Below are 20,328 nucleotides of genomic sequence, written 5' to 3'. Positions count from 1 at the left end.
ATTTATTATGATTAGAATGTATAAAATTTTTACTGCTTTAAATTTATTGTTGCTGAGAAATTAATTCTCTAATATGATTTATAATCAAACTAAAAATTTTTAGAAAAGAATGTTTAAGTCATTGAAAAATATAATAACATATTATCAACTCTATCAATATTTTGAAATTTAAATTTATGACATAGTAGAATTATAAAAGAGCTTAAAATATATGTCATAGTTTTAGTTTGTTAGATTGATTTATTTTTTTTTACTAATAATTACTCTAATTTTCTATGTATTCTTCAGTCATGCATGTTACATCCATATTTGGTACTATTAGAAAAAAGTAATCTCACGTTCAAACCATGCCAATTACAATGGTATACAAGTCGTTGGAACAGATTATTTAAAAAGTTGAGTAATTATAAAGCTCGATGGCTTCGGAAGTGGTTCAGCTTTGGATCTCTTGTTACAAGTATTTTAATCATACCATCATTATTTCTATTAGCATATACTGCTAAGAATATGTATGACTCCTTAAGCTATGATATTAAAACAGAACAAATTTTGCAACCAGTAGTAAGTTAAAATTATACTATTTCATTATAATTTATTAATTAAAGTTATTTGATATTTTATTTATTGAAAAAGTTGATATTTTATTTATTGTTTTAGTTTCCAGGAGTGAATTTACCATTATCTCATGTAATATATTATTTTGTTACATTATTAATGTGTAGTATTTTTCATGAATTAGGACATGCACTTGCTGCTGCAAGGTAAGATTTAATTCTATATATGTACTGTATATTATAAAATCTTAAAATCATAATTTACTGTATATAATTATTAACATGCATTTAGAAATTTTAATCTAACATAATTTTTGTAGTATAAACCACAGCTTATATGCTGGTTTACATTGGAAAAGGGAGAGATTTTGACTTACAAAACTGTGACTCATCATTTATGAATCACTTTGCAGATGGCTGCATCATCTGAACTAGTGTTCAACGTTATTAAATAATTGACTATCAATTATTGACAGTATTTTCCGATATCAAAGTTGGAAAAATGAATATTGGCTAATATCATTATTGATCTTCATTATTACTGATATCAGGAAAAAATCAAAATTTACACAAGTTAGTTAATTTAATGGCACAATGATAATGAACTTTGAAATTGAAATTGTCAATGAACTTCATTTGTTGTGATTAATATTTTAGAATAATAATTGCGACTATCGTTTTAATAATTATTTTTGTTTTTAACATTGAGTATTTGTCAGCAATTAAAAGTTGGTGTAGTTAGTATAAAAGTTCGGCTTATCTGTTGATTAGATTACAACAGTGATCTATTTTTACCTCCTGCAGCTTACACTCAAAAAATTATGGTATTTTCTATTTAAACCTTTTCATAAAAACTTTATTTCTATTTATAGTTGATAAGATAAAAATTTCTTTATGAATGTTTAGATCAGTGATTCTAAACCTTTCTTCACAGTACACTTTTAATAATTTAAAAATTTGGCAGCACACACGATTACTTTGGTAAGTACCGCAGGGCAACTAGTGACATAATAACTGATTTTTAAATGCAGTTGGTTATGTAGGTAACATTTTCTAAATGCCTTGATAACTATTGGCTGATTACAATTCCAATCACATCCTAGGAAAGTAGAACCAATTGAACTACTTGTCTGACATTGCTTATACATGCGTATTTGCAGTGCAGCACATTTCAAAAATCTCTCAGCATAGTGGTTGAGAATCACTGGTTTAGATAAACAAAATATTACAATTTATGAACATATAAATATGTAATAATACAAAATAAGTTTAATATAGTTAGTTAGAATTTGATTGTAGTTTTGTTTTTTAATATTTAGGAATATAAACTGCTTGTTTTTCTCTCTAGAGAAAATGTCAAGATTCATGGTTCTGGTTTGTTTATTTTTGGAATATTTCCTGGTGCATTTGTTGATTTATCAACTGAAAGTATGACATTGTTAACACCATGGCAACAATTGAGGATATATTGTGCAGGTGTTTGGCATAATATTGTGTTGGTTTTATTATGTAAATTATTTAATGTATTATTTATTAAAGACACTTTGCTTAAATTTAATTAACTGTAGAGTATAAAGTGTATAAAAATACAAAACGTATACATATAAATATTTTTAATATAACTGAGTTGTGGCTCCATCTATTGTCAAAAATTAATAATAATTTCGGTTAAATTCGTGATTAATAATCAATATAACAATATTTATTATTTTAAAATGTTCGATTCGATTCATATAATCATAAATATCGGAAATATTTCATCATAGTTGTGGTTCATCCTCTCGCATCCCTTTTCAAAATAGTCGTAAATTTCCTTTATGTGGACTAACTATTACAGAAATACATAAAATAAATGAAATAAATATATAATTTATAGAAAAACCTAATTAATTAAACAGATTTCTTATATTATTTATTCGTTTTTAGTAGATACAATACAGAAACAGATGACAAAACAAAGCAAACAAAGAGAAAGATATTAATCTCTGGCGATTTATATTAACTTAATTGGATGGCTTGTATAAACTATACTAAACTTATTTATCGTAGGGTCTATTATGAGTCATTTTTGGTTTACAATAATCATTTGTCTGCAGGTAAAGATTAAATGTTTGCAGAGTAGGCGCCAGTAGATAGGCCAAAAGCATGATGTCACAGGCAGACTGGGTGGATAATTCGCGTTACAAACCATATTTAAATTTAATAAGAACAGATTCATTATATCAATCTTCTGAGAAAGCACGTCGTTTATGAATATTTAATGAGTATTTGAGAATAAAACGATTTTTCTTAGACGAAAATTTGTTTATCTATAGCCTTACCTCTTGGATAATGTAGGAAGATAACGAGCCATTTTTATTACGAATTAAAATAAAAAATAGCTGGATAATAATACTATCCGTGTATTAAGATAGGAAGGAAGCTTAATAATATAGTGTATATCTATCACGATTATTTCTGACATCGCTCTGCGTGTCCCAATTTAGATATTAATACAGAAACGTCGTGTAAGGTCTACTTAATTGACGGAGTGGTTCCTCCCCGAAAAAAAAATTATTACTAATTTGAAAAAAAATAAATAATAATATAATCAATAACGATCTTTTCGTAACCGAAACGGTAATTTATTCATTAAGATAAAATGCGTTTTAGACAGACGTTCGGATCAAAGGATTCTTTGAACGACATTTCTCATAAGTTCCAATAATCCTAATAGCTTTACTCGATTCCCCAAAAGACCAATATTGTCGAGTGGGTTCCACAGATGGTCTATTACTTTGTGTAGGGAACCCATTTACCAAAGTACCATCCATTCAGTAAATGCCATCGAATTCCAACTGCTTCGACTGTTGAATTATGCACGTCTTGGCAGTCTAAAGGTAGAACAATGTTAGCCTAGTCGATTTTTACTAAGATATGATAGATTGTAGCCATGCCATCAAGAAATTTTTATTCATTTTTACTTCGTTATTTTATTTTCTAAAAAAGAAGGAAGCATCATTAAATTTTCTTTCATTTTTTTTTTTTGAAATTTATTAGATGATACCCAATTTAATTACAGGGTTTAAATTCTGGGGGGTTCAATGGCCAAACGTATTGCACCGTATCCTGTAAGATGGGATAGAGTAAATTATCTGTTAAATGATAAAGCATCGGATCAGTCCATTGAAGATTAGGTGTGCAGAGGCGAAGATCGTGACAGAAAGCACGTGGCATGTGTCATGCAGATACCCTATCTGTTGTCTAGAACCCTGTCAGCTTCAGGGAAAGCAGGTGGGCTATGGAGATGGCCGCCCAGATGACTCATATCATCCCTTTTTTTTCGTAGGTGGAACAGATAGGATAAAATGTATTGTTTATAATTTTTTAATTTCATTTTAATGCTTTTTGATATATTATGTGTCTTCTGGATTAAATTCGGCCAGATTTAAGTCATTTTAATTATATTTAAAAGAAAATCGGTGAAGAAAGAGAACTTCAGTTTGTATATTTTAATTGGCGGTTTTGATATTTGTTCATTTTTAAAATTTTATAATAAATTAAAATTTTTTTTAAAGAATATTTTTACGTATGCCCCATTTGTTGAAGTTTATTAACCTATAAAAACCAGCTTCGTGCATTAACATACGCATCACGAACACAAAGATATTTAATGAGAATATCACTTTCTGAGTTTTATGGACAAAGTTGATAAGATTAGGAATAGGAATTCTGCTGGCAGATAGCAACACATAGATGCATTGACTAGTGCAGAATAAGTATTAAATAGTACAGGACTATAGATTGGATATAAAAGAAGGTAATTGAATTACAGAAATGTGACAGAATTTTCTTTCCTGAGAGTCCAGAATTAATGTAATTAATTCGGAATTAAATCCGAGATGAAGTGAACACGTGGAGTAGCGTAAGCAGGGAGGCCCCGACCCCCTTATAAATAAATAAATTAAGAAAAATATCAAGTAAGTACGTGAATTTTGAATGGACAAACTTATTTAAACACATACATATCAATATTTTAGATTTTATTCTTCATCCTCAGTGTTGCATCCACAATGATACTGTACAGGAATGATTGTAGGTTTACGCGTTTTAATTCAATAATCCTCTCTTAATATCGGCACTTGTTACGCTCCTGAACATGTGTTTAAGTTATTTAAGAAATCAAATAGCAGATTTTCATAAAATTTCCTCCCCAAAACTCGAAGATTACACTAAATTCTCAGGAAATTGTTGGTATCAGTTTCAGCTGTCTGTTGATGCAAAATACTTCCTGAGACTATTTTTAGTTATTTCCTGAATAATATAGGGCTCTAAATATTGATGCATACTAAATCGTGTATAGGAGAATAACCTCGAAATAGTAGGAAAAGAGAAATTTTAGAATTAATTATCATTTACCATAGATAAAAAAAGAAAATTTATTATATTAGAAGAAATTTTTAAATAAAATAGATGAAATTAAAGGATCGATAGTATAATAATACCATTAATCACTTACCTGTATCATTTTTTTTCTACAGGTAAAAAAATGTTTTACAAAGTTTACGGCTTGACACACCAGATGGCATTACTGCTGTGATTAACATAAGATCCTATTGTAAACATTTATGCATTTTGTCAGGATTTTCCTTGAGTTTAGAAAAGCTATAGAAATATCTGACGAAAATCTTTGATTTTCAAGTCAAAGTTAGTCCATTCGTTCATTTTTTTTTCTAAAGGCCCCCAGGCAGCGTGGGTTTTATTATGGGTCGTCCCTCCCACTCAGGGTGGTCAGGACGATCTTCCTCTTAGCCCTAACCCTTTCTCTCCTATTTATCGCCCCCATATTCCTTCGGCTTTTGTCTAGAACACCCTCCAGATAAATAGGATAAAAAAAAAAAAGAGGCGGTAAGATTCGTGCCTTGAAACATTTTTAAACAAATTTGGTCAGCGTGGGACGAGAGGAAAACTTAACACCGCAATTTTGCAATTTTAAAATTTCCGTTTTGTACCTCATTAATATAATACTACTTGTGTAAATTTAATATTTAAGACGTCTTTAAGTTGCCATCTCTGCAGAAAATCTCAAGAAAATAGCTTTCAAATTAACAATACGAGCGATGGTGATGGCATTATTCATTAATGACATCGAGTTATCAAGCTTGAAAGCCAAAAAAAAACTAGGAAACTAAACGGTTCTTTTGGCTCTTCAGACGTAAGACCACCATCAACGTCCCACCAAAACAATGTTAAATAAAACGAATTTCATTTATATGTTAAAAACGTCGACACAAACGAAATTCAATTACTATCACATGTTCCTGCACTATATATACCGGTATATGTGTGTAGAAAATAATAAAATATAAAAGATAATTCCGAAAAAGTTGACGTCAGAATTAAGTTTACATTTTCTATCTGCACGAAAATCTAAGAAAGAAAAAAATTGATTATGCAATTAATCTTATCATTTGAAATTCTGATGGGAAGAGATTTCATTTATTTTTATCTTGAGTGAGTGATGACGTAATGTACCAGTGTTATTTTCAATTATCCCCTAACCACACCTAAATCTTTCCGGAGTGATACAAGACATCATCTACTTTCACGTTTTAGACCTCTTATCTCCAGTAAAATAGCTCCACTTCTATTCGCTCTTCAATTATACGGTAAAAGAAATTCGCAATTAACACTTATTCTGACACGGTTTCCAGGGTTGTGCCCTTTATTAACATTTATATACACTTAAATCATACAAGGAACATTAAGAATATCTCTTCTAGTATCTACGGCTTCACTAATAAATTCTTCTAATAAATCAGATATGGAAGAATCTTTTAGAGTCTTTTAAATATTCTAGAATAGGCCTATGTATTGTTGTAGCCCATCATCTCTTTTAAAGTGTGTATGTTTTCAAAGTCGATATTAAGATATTAATCCCGTCAGATCGAAATTCTTGATCATTATACTCTTCCAGAATGTAGAAAAATACATTTTTTATCACTTTTAAACAATGGATACTTCGCTTTAACGTTTCTAAAAGGTTACGGTGTGTAATTTGTATTATTTAACTAAATAAGCACAGTAGAACTTGCCAAATTAATTTGAAGATTTTTCGAGTTTAATAACTGTTCGTGCTTGATTATTATCACATTATTATATATTAAACCACTCTTAATAATCTTGAAACGAACTTTAATATCTGATTTTAATATAAGATATCTTCTTGGATTTATTTAAATAAGATTAAGTATGTTTCTAATCTTAAAATGCTAAAACACAATAATCCACTGAATGCACACTTAGACAGTCTAGATTTCTCATTTATTCTAGAAATTCTGGTCTAAACATGCTAATTAGATTAGAATTTTCTATTTTTTAAACATTCTAGAATACTATTTTCCAAAATTTTGACATCACCCCGAGCACCCCTTCATCAAAACTACTCAAATACAGCACTAAACACGCTCGAGTAATAGAAATAATGATTCTACACGTCAGTGGTACACAGCCAAAAATTGCCACGTACTGTATCACCGGAGGTACGCAAACCACACTTAAACACTACTTTAAAGCAAAATATTTCCGAGTTTTTAATCGAAAGACTTTAATTTACAATTGAAACACGAAAAAAAGCATACATTCTACTAAACTGTTGCATAATAAATATTAATTATGCGACACTTGTAATTAGAAACCTCTCTAGAATATTTAAATATTGAATAGTGGAAGCGCTCAGTAGCTTGAAATATACCCTGACAGAAAGAAAAAAATAGTGTTTAAATATATAAACACGTACTGTAATTTTGAATAAGCATAAAAATGGAGGTTATATTCCTATAGATTTTGCAGCAACATTAGTTTATTGATTGGCTTCTAGATAAGAAGACGTGGTTGTAATATAGTTAATAGTGAAAGCTGGACTATTATTCTTTTCATTTTAGCTTGAATGAATAAAATACTGTGGTAAAAAGAAGAGAAACATCTGCTGCAGTGCACTAGAAACACGGAAGGCGATGTGCTCCGTCTGCTCTCATCATACTAATTGGTTTTGAGGCACGATGTAATTTCGCAGTTTCCCTTGTTAATGGAATATCATTAATAGATAATGAGCAGAGATGCAGCTATATAGTTAGCTTGCTGTCACTTCTAACAAGAATGGTTCGGTTCGGTTCGATAGAATATTCTTACCATCTATTGAAAACGTTAGTGAATTTTTAAAACCTCTTTATGCGGGGAAAAATGTCTAATTTTTATATAAAAAAATAATTTAATTCCATATTTTAGTAACTTAAATTAATAATTTTTAAAAAAGATTTGAAATTTTTTTATGATGTTGGTTTCTCTGCACACTACTAATGAGTAAAGGAGAAGATACTTTCATTTTTTTACTATCAAATTAAGTATATTTTGCTTTAAATTAGTGCAAAAATTAGCATAAATATAAACGTAATTTAAACCGCATGATTATATTTAAAATTAAAACATATTTGAGCATTCTTAAATCGTAATTTTAATCGCGTTTCTTTAAAGGCATTTTAATTATAATCGCAGTAGAAAGGACGCATAAAAAATGAAATTTTAGATGCAAAATATCCGAAATTTTATCGATTTCTTTATCTATACATCGTAAAAATCGGATAGTGACCTTACTTCTTTTTTTTCTATAGAGGTAAGGCAGTAAACAAACGTTCTCATTTGTCGTGTTTGTATTCAAGCGATCTACTGTATCGCACTTAAACTCTGACGGTGCTTTTATGTACAGATTATAGTTTTGCAGAAGTTAGGAACTCCCACGATGTAAAAAAAACGAAATAAGTGGTGCCTCCCCTATGATGGAGACATCATAGAAAGCTATGTTTCCTGCTATTCCTCTCAGTGGGGGGTCGGTTTGTAAGAATACGCCTTTCTTGTTGTTCTAGTATATGTCTATGCTTTCTCGATTTGTACGCTTGGTAATGCAAGAGCAGCAATCATAGAAAATTGGTCTATTCCGATGCCACGATAACTTTACGCATACTGAATACATTATATGCTAAACTATAGGTTGTTCAACCTTAGTCGATTGTAACACTGTTTCCAGTGGAAATAATTAAAGAATTTTATAAATTATGCGTACAATTTATCATCGATACTTGAAGCAGAGAATGGAAACTTTTGTACACACAAGAAAACTAATTTTACATTATAATAAAGGGTTATAACATTATTACTTGTGACGTTGTAACGTTGATTAATGCCACCTTTTTAAAATTCATTAAAACTAAAGAATTCCTTAACTGTTACAGATAAAAATCTTCAGATCCTCCTACGTTTCTCTTATCTTTTTTACAGTTAATTAGTGTTAAGATCATTAGAATTAAAACGCGTTTTTAGTGATTAATTACTAAGTTAAAGAAAACCTGGATAAAGGGAAATGATGTAATTAGCGTGTCATGTGATATCCCGTTCATTCATTAATTTAACTCGCTGCTTCATTAAAGACAAAAATAATTCTTATCAGTAAATCAATTTAGACAGCGCCCTGCAATGTCCGATCGATAATTGCTTTACTTACAATTTAAATATTTACAAGATAAAAAAAAATAAAATAAAAGTTGAACAATTCTGTTGTATACAAGATTAAAAGTATCAATTAACTGATAATGTCTAGCAGCTTTAAGTTGAATTAAATATCAGAACTTACCCCTCTTAGAATGTAGATCACAGAATTCCCCTACAAAGCACACCATTAAATTCTATAGAATACACATCTTTAATCTAAGAGGAATTCCTAAAGTGTGTAGAAGATTAGATAGAAAGTAAAATGTAAAAAAAAAAATTAACAAAGAGGTGCAGACATATTCCCTTCAATCCCAAGGGTGTGTATGTGTGTGTGTGTTCCCCTGCATATGGACTGTTTCCTCCACCTCGCATGATAGCCCTTATCCACTGGCATACCTGCCTTAACACCTGGATGGAGAACGGTGTAATTAGGAATCATGAATGTAAGGAGTGGTCCTAGTGGCGCGTGCTGAACAATTGATCTCGGGAAAGGATGAATGGCTTGTTTATTATCATAATCCTATTGGTCCAACCGTAGAAATAATGAAATTAAATAACACCTCTGAATAACGTCTTTCATATAGTTATTGCAAAATTTCATTATACAATTTTATTTTTATTTTATTTATGCTAATATCCAGATTATAATTTCATCTAAGAGATCTACTAATTACATCCTTTCTTCGTATTTTAAACTTTAAAAAGAAGGTAATTTAATTCTTATTCTTTGAGATTTCTAGTGCCGTTCTGCATATTCCTTAAATGGATTTGTTACAGAGACTATCAAACATGCGTAACTAAAGTAAATGTTAGACCACAGTACATGGCATTAAACAAATATTTTACAAAGCCGTTCTAGGAAATAATTAAGAGGGAAAAAATGAGCAAATATCAAAAAATTTCTTTGGAACACAATCAAACAGTGTCTAGTGATAAGCATGATAATTTAAATGGTATAAAAGCATATTTTTTCTTCTTTATTCGGCAGTTCTAACACCCTATACTTTTACTATCACCTCGAAGGTTAGAAATGATTTTGATATCCCACCTGCTGTTTCTAAAAGAAAGCTACACTCCCTGACTTAAAAGCAGATTGATCCAGCTTTTTACAATCCCTGCAGGTGCATTAAGAAAAAAAGACAGCAATGACACACCTCGTCTTCCTTTTCGTCTTTTCTTAACACTTGTGGTTGAAGAACGGTAGTTGGCTTATTCCTAATCACAGGGTGCTTGCTTATTGCATAGAAATATCTAGTATCAGCCTGTATCTCGTCTGCATGACACTGACCATCATCCCTGTTGGTATCTATTAAGGATCACTTTAATAACACCTTAACTTATTCATTATTTAATACAACATCACTAAAGATCGTTTTCCCCGTTTTCTCGGGGGTCAAAGGTCCAATCTTCCAATTTATTATGTTCTAAACTCAGAAAATCACTTAATCTATCAAAGTTTTTCCTTTCTCTTCTCATAGCTAACGCCCTATTTTTATTAGAAATTTCTCACAAATCGAATTTTAATTAATTCTCTTGGGTAGATTGTTAAAATGTATATTATAGAAACTTAATATTTAGTTATTCTAAAGGTATCCGGGTCTTTCTTCCTTTTTCTAACATACGTAAATTGGAATTAGTCCAAGGTATAGGCCTGTGCGACCTCAAAAGATCGACTTTATAAATAACTTTTGTTAATTGCAAATCTTAGTCACGATAGTCCTAATTATGTATAAATTAATTATATGCTTGGATAGAAGATGCAACATACAAAAATAATGTAACTCGAAGAGTAAAGTTGAGAACTTACGTTGACGGTAATTCCAAACTCCAGTAAATTATTGTAAATTTTATGCTAATTTAATGGTAAAATAGCAAAAATTTCACTCCGATTAGTTATAATAATACTCGAGAATTAAGGAAATTTATTAATTAAATTTAAAATAATAAAATACTCGAGGATTAATGAAATATTATGCAAACGAAACGACGAGATTATAATTTATCATTAATAATTCATAAGGTTCTGATAAGTAATTCTTCTGTTTAAGTTAATTACATAATGAACTTGACAGTAATCAGTGACAAGCTGAAAAATAATTTAGATAACAAGAAGATACTCGATATCAAGAACTTCTTTAGTTGTATGATAAGTTTGCACGGAGACACGAGCCAAATGGATAGTTTAACGAACACTTTATGGATCTAGAAATTACGGGAAGAGTTAAGTGCATAGAAGAAGCGTAGGCGGATTAGCTTCTCACCGGAAATACCTGGGTCGTCACGGATGTCCCGCCCAAAACCCTCCGAATCTGCACATCGCACGTGTCCCGTGCCAACTAACTGGGCGTCACTGCACACCTGTGTTACCTGTCAGGTTAGACAGACACAAGGTCAGGTCGGGATGAGTTCGGGTGGGTCGAAATACATTCCCCTAACTCAAAGTTCAATTAGTCAAATGTTTCAAATTTTATTATGACTGCTTAGTATTCAAAATTGTACACGTACACTCTTTGACAAAAGCTACTGTATGCTGGATTAAAGTACATCTGGAACAGTAGTCGTGCTTTAAGAAAGGTTCTTTTTATGTTTTTTAAATGTAAAAAAGGATAATGTATCATCCTGTAAAAATATTTCAGCCTATTTTGTTCTATCAAGGACTAGATTAATACACGTTAACGTATACACGTAATGCAATGTAATTATACATAATATACAATAATTACATATAATATAATAATTACATACCCTTATCGTACACAATTTGAATTTTTTTCCTTATTCATGATTTAAGTTTTCTACGTTATTTGCCTTATTTGTCCTCTTCTCTTTCTATTCTTTACTTTAGTAGGTGGCCAATTTATTTATTTATCTTTTAAAATATATATTTTTTAAAACTAAAATATCATAAATTATAATAAAATCAATGTTTTATATTTTAAAAATTTATCAATTTTACATTAATGTAACTTACTAAATCATTAATTTGCTTACTCAGAACCTCAGTAAAACTGTAGAAATCAATTTATATATTCTTACTTATGTCTTTAATATAAATTTTCTAACATAAATTGCAGGGTATAAGTATCTATGATTTAAGTTTATTATCGAAGTCAACGCTTCTTAACCTTTTCCACTGACTGTACCTCTTGAATTTTAAAAATGCGCTCCTGCACCCCCATGAAAAATTAGTTTAAAGGTTTTTTTACTTAAGGGTCATCTTATTTTCTCACGTTTATTTTAGCTTAAATTTAAGGTATAGCTTAACGATTAAGAAAGAAAATTATAATGATAAATGGGTGCTGCGCTCATTCATCAATATAAAAACTTTCAGGTCTAAGTTGGGGATTTACGACATATTTAATTCTATTTTAAAAAGTTATCCTAGATAACGTAATGTAAATACAGATTGGAAACATTTGTTTTAATGTTTAAACAAAGCTCAAAAAATAGCATAAAAATAAAGCCAATATTTAATTTTAAGGCTGTAGAAAGGTAAATAATGACAATTTCCTAAAAAAATGTTTGGTTAAAAGCTATATTTCTGTTACTTATAAAGATGTATATATATTTTTAAATCTCTAAAATCTCTTACTTCCAGAAAAGGTGTCTCGCACCTTTCTCACCCAGTAAATATAAATATTATTTCTTACTTTATATTATAATAAACAAAATGTTAGGCCTGTTAGGACATTGAAGGCCTAGGCCCGCGCACTGATAAATATAACAATTAATTCTTGCAGCGTTTATGATTTAATACTATAAAAAATGTCGAGAAATGTAATTTTCTCATACTTTAATCTCTCTTTTTTATTGTTCTTATTTCAATAGAACATATAGGCCTTACATAAATGTTATTTATATTATAACTTATCTATTTATGAATTTTATTTGCTAGTAGACTATCTAGTTATATTTATAAGGAAATTAAATCTTTCGGAAAGAATATTAGAAATGAATATTGTGCCAATATAAATATTAGTTTTAAATCTTTACTTAATAATAATTATTATATGGTGTAATTAAGGAAGGTAGGGAGCATTTTAAGTGACTTCCATTACCAATTTTACTTGCTCTATCAATGTTTCTATTCCTATTATTATGACAACTTTGTATAAAGAAATGAGGATGTTGAGGAGTATTCTTGCCCCTCAACATCCTCAATTCGACTACTTGACCGAGATCTACAGATTATACAAGTATTTCGAAGAAGACACACGACAAATTAGAAAGATAGCAACACAACCATAGCTAAAAATCACACTCCTCAACTCTTAACGCGCAGCAACTTGTATTAATTGTATACGCCTTAGGCTATTATTATATAGTAAATAAATTAATTCATTATTTAAAAATAAAAATAATAAATAAATTTTTAAGTAATAAAATACAAAATTCATCCCTCGTAGTTTAATTTAAAATAGGTACAACAGCTGCCGAGTGGAAAAATTCCACGAACACTGGTAGTTGATCGCGGGTTCGTGCCCGACCAACTGTAGAGTTTTCCGGGTTTCTTCACGTGTCTAACACCTAAATAGGTGTCAGTTTTCCATAATAACATAGAAAATTCTCCCGGGAGGCAGGTCGTCTATTATTGTGTATCCCACCAAACCAAACCTAATATAAAATACTATTAAGTATTTACCAAACCTATTACTTAATAAAGAATAATAATTATATAGAAAGTATATTCTGATATTTTACTATTTTATATTGCCAACGATTTATTAAAAAAATTCATAATTCCAAAAACAAAATATTCAATTAATGATGTCATACTTCATGAATATTATAACAATTTCCATGGAATTTTAAAATGAACTAACCTTCTTACGCGTTAAAATTCTTCCGAGAAAAAATATTTATGAGTTAAAATAATAGTAAAATCTGGCAATAGATTCTGCTAAAAACCCTTGTATAATATAATTATGTAGGTTATGGAATTAATTTTATTCAAGTTACTAGTTTAGATTTATATCTATTTGATTAATTGCAAACAGTTAATAGTTTAACTTAAACTCTGAATAAAATATTGAAAAAAATGTATTTACATATTTTATAATATAATTAATAAAAAGTTAAAAATTTATTTTATACGAAATTACTTAAATTAATTTGTAATTTCAGGATAAGAATTGAAATTTACCTGTTTAATCACTTAATTAAAACATTAATAAACACTTAATTCTGAATATTTTCAATGTTTTTACATCATAAAGTACAGTAAAAACTCGATTATTCGTAAGTTTATGTTAACCGTCAGTGTGAAGTAGAGTTTCTTTTTGCTATTGTCATAATGAAGTTGATAATGTACAGTACTGTACGTATTGCATTGTATGCTGGTTAAGGTACTGCGCTGTACAGTAGATAAACAGTTGATTGATTATACAGTAGGCTACTGTATGTACGTATAAGACTGTGTATTAATTGTGAATTATACATTAATTTTTCTGTACTGTAAGGAGAATTCTGTTATCCGCCTATTCTCATATCCATTAAGGTCTCGATCCCGAACCTTGACGAATAATAGAGTTTTTGTTGTATATGAAAAAAAATATAAATTATAAATGTAAAAATTATAGAAAGAGGCCTGTATCTACTTGTTTATATAATATAAAAACTGTTGTAAGACCAGGGCCGGATTTACACTTGCTGCTTTTTTGAAAATAAGGCGAGGTCCCTGGTAATGTCAAGTCTTAAGCTGTAATTTGTTTACAGTTGTCTAATTAAAATAACTACTACTGATATTAAGAGGGCCCGAATTAGAATGTGCAAACCTACATTCACCCCTCTATCATCGGATGTAGCCTCTAGTTCTGCGAATGAAAAATCTCTTAGACATTATATACAAATTACATGTGTATAAGTGAGTTTGCCACATTCAAATCTTATTCCTGTAGTTATTTGATATTTTCTATTAATTATTTACAAAGATAAGGGCCTCTTCTGATTATGCTATTGCTTGTTTACCTTATAAGTAACACTGGTTCTACTTATAAGTCTTGCAGTTTATAAATCTGCACTTTTATCAGTTTATATACAAACTTTTTCTGTTAAAAATGCTTATCGTTAAGTTTTAAATTAATTTAAAAGGACTTATCTTCGGTTTATCCATTAATTATTTAAATTTTAAGTATTATTAAACAAATTTTTTCATTCGAAAGAATTAAAAATATGCAATAAACTCATACATATCGATGATATCAAGTTTAAATTCATCTTCCTTTATGTAGAATTATTGAATTTTTTAGCAGTAAAACCCAAATAAATTTCCAATAATATGGCTCTTATACCATGAAAACAAATTATTATCTACCTATATATAAATTTATGGATTTGTTGAATGAATAAAATGAAGTTATAAAAATTCTTTCCTATTGTCAATTGCGCGTTCTCTTGTGACATTTACTTTAATGATACATTAATTGAGCAACACACAAATGTACTTGTTAATGTGAATTCTCTAATGCTCATTATTAAAGAAAATGTCATTTATGAATAAAATTAACATGAAAATCTTCATTAAAATGAGGTAATGAATATCGTAAGAACCATTTACAGATGACGAAATTTTCTTTAAGGCCTTCTACGCGTTCCAATTTGATAAGGCCTATAAATATTAAAATCTTTTCTTTTTTACTTTATCTTAAGTTTTAAATATGCTTAAAATGCCTTTTTTTTAACCTTCTAAAACAAACTTATTTTCGATAAATGAAGTCTTTATATTCATAACGAGTAAAAGGCCTTTGTCTTTATGAGGTCTTCCTGTTTTTTCTTCATTCTATAATTCATTCTTGGTTCACTTCATCCTTTATTAAATCAAGAATGATGGTTTGCACTATAAATTAGACCGTTCTTCCCAAAACAGGTTAGTATCAACTTCAAAGGTATATTGCTAGAAAAATATATTTATGTATCTAGAAAAATATGCATAGGAGTTTTTATTTTCTTAAAGAAGGGTAAAAAAATTAATAGCTTAAATTTAATTTATTCAAATGAATTTTTCACGGTATTAAAAGGTCAACGGGTTAACGCACGTTGGTTTAAGACCTAATTTTTAAGATGGACGTGAAAATATTTCTATGGGCGTTGACAGTAATAGAGGCATCTATATTCCAAAAGAAAGGAAGTTTGTGCATCCATTTCCTTATATGGAAAAGTGTTGGAAGGACGGTAGGGTGAGGATCCATTATCTTTATTGGACGAATTCGTCAAAAGTAACCAATCATAAGTTGAGTTTTATGTTAAAATTTTTATAACATTTTTAACAGCATTTTTAAAAATACATTATTTTGATTTATTACAAACAACCGAATACATAAAAGTAGTAGAAATTCTTACATAAAGTTAAGCTATTCATCAATGTGTTGTTCAAACTTGTTTATTCTTCTATACGATAAAACTTGCCAGTCGATCAGTTTAACCTATTTATTCACAAAAAAAATTATAAATTTTTATTATATGCATTCAAATTATCACAGCCTACTACGAATTTTGAAAGGTTAATTGTGTTGTGTTAGTTTATTCCAATAGATTAGTCTATATAGATAAAGAAATAGTCTATATAGAACAGTAAAAGCTTAACAAGGTTTAGTAAGATAATATTTATATTGTATAACTTAATTAAATAGGGATCAGTTCTTTATAATGATGATTTCTTTTTGTTATATTTAATTATAATTAAATATTTATTGCGAGTGTCAAGAGATTCTTCGCATTTACTCCTTTCCATCTCTAAAAACAGCGAAAAATTCCAAACTTATGCGATGGAAAGATAAAGGATCAATATTATATAAAATACTCAAAATTGTATAAGTTATTCTCTGTTATTTTACTAAAATAATTAAAAATAAATTATCAAATAAATCAACGTATGCGTTACTTGTAGCCTATATAATTTAAATATTAGGTTAACTAGTTACAAACTAACCTAATATTTGTGAGAAACNGAGCGACCTGCCATAATTTTTAAATAATTTTCAATAGTTTTCTGGTGATTAACTAATTTTCGACGATTGTTAAGGCATAGATCTGCTCTGTACAGGCTACAGGTTCGAATTCCAGAAAGTTTTCATCAGTTATATCTCGAATACGTTGCCTCTCTCGTTCCCATTGTGAGCTTGATCAAACCTATTATAGATATGAAAAAAAATCCTCTTTGTGTCCTTATGGAAGAAAGAGTAAAAGAAAAAGAAAGAAAAAAATAAAAGAAAAACATATTTTATTTAATTTTGTATATAAATTTCAGTAGAATTTATCGTTTCCTAATTAAGTATTACAAAAAAATGCTGCGAGATACGTCGTTGATTTTTTTATCCTTTCCTTTAAATTTACTGATCCATATATTTTGTTATTCTCAAAAGAATATGAACCCCTTATATTCCATAATGTATTATATTTTAAAACTTTTCTTAAAAGTCAAGAATAGATAAATTAATTTAACAAACAACTGACAAATGGTAAACTCTAAATGAAGCATCAATTGGAAAAACAAAGCATGAATATCGCAGATATTCTTGAAAAATTGTTTAAAAAGTTATTAAATTTATATATAGATAACGTTATAGAATAAATATATACTTTCGTATGGGTGACAGCAAAAATATTATTTAAAAGTCTGTTCAAGTATAACAGACCGAAACTAACGAACAGCATTAATTTAATTAAATAGTTAAATGTATTTCTTTAATTTGTTAAAAAATATATTTTATAACTTTAATTCTTTCAAGACAGTTTAATTTTTTAATATTTCTGTATTTTAATAAGGCTTTAAATTTAATAAATATTCTCTTCATTTGTATATTTCTTCGTAATAAATCTACAACAAACCGTACAGAAGCATATAATATTTTCGTTAATTTTGCTAATTTCTCTTAAAAATAAATTTTATAAATTCTAAAAGAATATTTAAAAATGATTTAATATCGAAATAAATATGTTGCCATTGATAAATAACGTTCTTAAATAAGCCTAGAAAGCTCAATTATCTTTGTTATATTATTTATCATGATACAGATTTATATTTTTCCTTCTTCTATATTGAATGAAATAATAAATTTGTATGTTATTTTTTGAGAAATACGACATATTTGAGACGACATTAGATTGAAATTTAGTGATAATTATTTATTACTTTAAAATATATTAAAAAGCTATAATATACAGTCAAACTTCGATTTAGCGTTACCATTTGTTACCTCTGAAATTGGCGCTAAATAGAAGTAGGCTTACTTTAAGGAATAAGAATTACATCTAGTAATGGAATCTACACTCAAGTTTGAAGTTTAGGTATTTTAAAGTCACGTGCTTTGACTATACTGTCATTTACGATGAAAAATCGTACTGTACATTTGGTAATTTAGATACTGAGGAGTTCTCTATTTAATATTCATTTGAAAGATCTATACATAACCATTCGTTGGCGCTTTACGAGAGTGGCTCTAATTAGAAAGTCGCTATTACCAGCATCTATTGTAGATCTATGATCTATTGTAAGGACAAAAAAGTGAGAAAGATACGAGAGAAGGGACATTGTTATATTATATATATTTTTAGATTCGTCTGTGGTATGTAAATATAAATTTATTAGATTACTTTATAAAAATCTATGTCAATCTGTGTAAAAGATGTCTTCTTACAATATTCAAATTTCATTCTGTCGGTTGTGTTTTATAGAATTTCCATGCTACAAAGTGAATAAAAAATATGATATTGTAACTTAAGGAGCGATACATGCATTAAGTATATATAAATTTTCTATAAAACTTTCATAGGGGCACAGGATCTATAACTCATAGCAGTCAGACAAGTCAGAAGCTTAATCTTTATTTCAGACAAGGCATTATCTGTATTTATCATAATACCTACGCATGGACCTGGTGACCGAGGTGAAGATGCACGCCCAGGAAACGGAAGAGGCGCAGTACTATCCAGAGATAGTACCAAACAACAGAGTGCACACGATTGAAGAAAAGGGAGCGACATCTCAGTTGGCTTCAAAAAAACGACACACCCGTCATTCACAACACTCCAACTATTAATTCTTTCATCGAAGATCTAACATAAAGGTTAAGAAACTCGATGACGTATATCTAACTGTCCCTAATTACACCTTAATTATAGAATAACGTTATACACGGGTACGGTACACAGAGGTAATATAGTAATGAAGCCGTTTGGTATATTTGGACCATTGTCTATATATTTTTTTTAAGTAAACTAAAAAAATTGCTAGACTAGCAGGTGGTCTCTAGGGAGGAGTTATGATAGAATTAATGCTATTTTCTTCTAGCTAGGTAGTCACATGCCGAGCTTGTCAAACTCGGAAGCAATGGGGAATGTCAAACATATTTAGGCTAACAGGATACGGAAGCTTAACAATTTCTTACTTATTTATTTGTACCATCGACGATGCTTTTTTTTTTTTTTTATCAAAATGGTTAATATTTCGGTAAATATTGTAAAATTTATCAATGTTTCATCTCTACACTGAACGACACATATGGATTTAGAAATATCTCAACAATATTGTTAGAAGAGAGTGTTTAAGTCAAGTATAGAGATGTTTCATGGACATTTTGGAGTTAAGAATAAGTAAAATTTTAATGTTTTTTGATCTAGAAAGAATATTTAAATTTAGAAATGTTAATTAACACTTCCACGGACAAAGCGCTTAACCGTTTATAGGTTTATATATATATATAATAGGCATGTTTATTTTTGAGTCGAATTTATTTTCATAATTTATAACTTTAAATGAAAATTTATAATTGACTTCATTATTTGGAGCCGAAAATTAATAATTTTTTTGGAAGTTTGATCATATTCTTGGCGTGGATATTATTCTAAAATATTCATTCATTTCCAAGAGACGATAAGGATTTATAATTACTCATAAATCGAAGGTAAATACGGAAAAGACGGATAAATAAATGAAACATCAAATTAGGGTGGCATTTATAACATTAGACGACGACAGATGGCGCAGTTGTAACATGGGACAATTACCGTTACCGGAGGGCATACAGTTGAGGTGGAAATCGACTACGATCAGTCATCATCGATACGATATAAGGGGTGCCCGCATTTTCTCAACAACCTTTCACCTCTAACAGAAACAGACAGACACAAGTAAAAGTTATAAAGGTAAAAAAAATAAATGGATCCACTCGAGGGCAAATATTTGTCCATCTTACAGTTGATACTGTTCCTTGGTATGCCCATAGGCAACTTTTTGAAGATTGTGAACCGGCAG

At 29.2% G+C, this 20,328-nt stretch overlaps 1 protein-coding gene across 1 annotated transcript; it reads left to right on the top strand.

The window, feature by feature from the left end:
- The first annotated feature begins 207 nt into the window (after window positions 1-207).
- On the top strand, window positions 208-19,041 carry LOC111630900 (membrane-bound transcription factor site-2 protease-like). The gene is made up of 4 exons (XM_023375058.1): window positions 208-561; window positions 658-761; window positions 1,903-2,063; window positions 18,908-19,041. Exons 1-4 carry the CDS (start codon window positions 295-297, stop codon window positions 19,039-19,041), a joined length of 666 nt encoding a protein of 221 aa, XP_023230826.1. The 5' UTR covers window positions 208-294.
- Window positions 19,042-20,328: the final 1,287 nt, after the last annotated feature.

Source organism: Centruroides sculpturatus, unplaced genomic scaffold, assembly GCF_000671375.1.
Source record: "Centruroides sculpturatus isolate CEXI.00-Female unplaced genomic scaffold, Cexi_2.0 scaffold669, whole genome shotgun sequence".
Lineage (NCBI taxonomy): Eukaryota > Metazoa > Arthropoda > Arachnida > Scorpiones > Buthidae > Centruroides > Centruroides sculpturatus.
The sequence above is the reverse complement of the archived record's forward strand: the minus strand, read 5'-3'. Positions and strand labels throughout refer to the sequence as shown.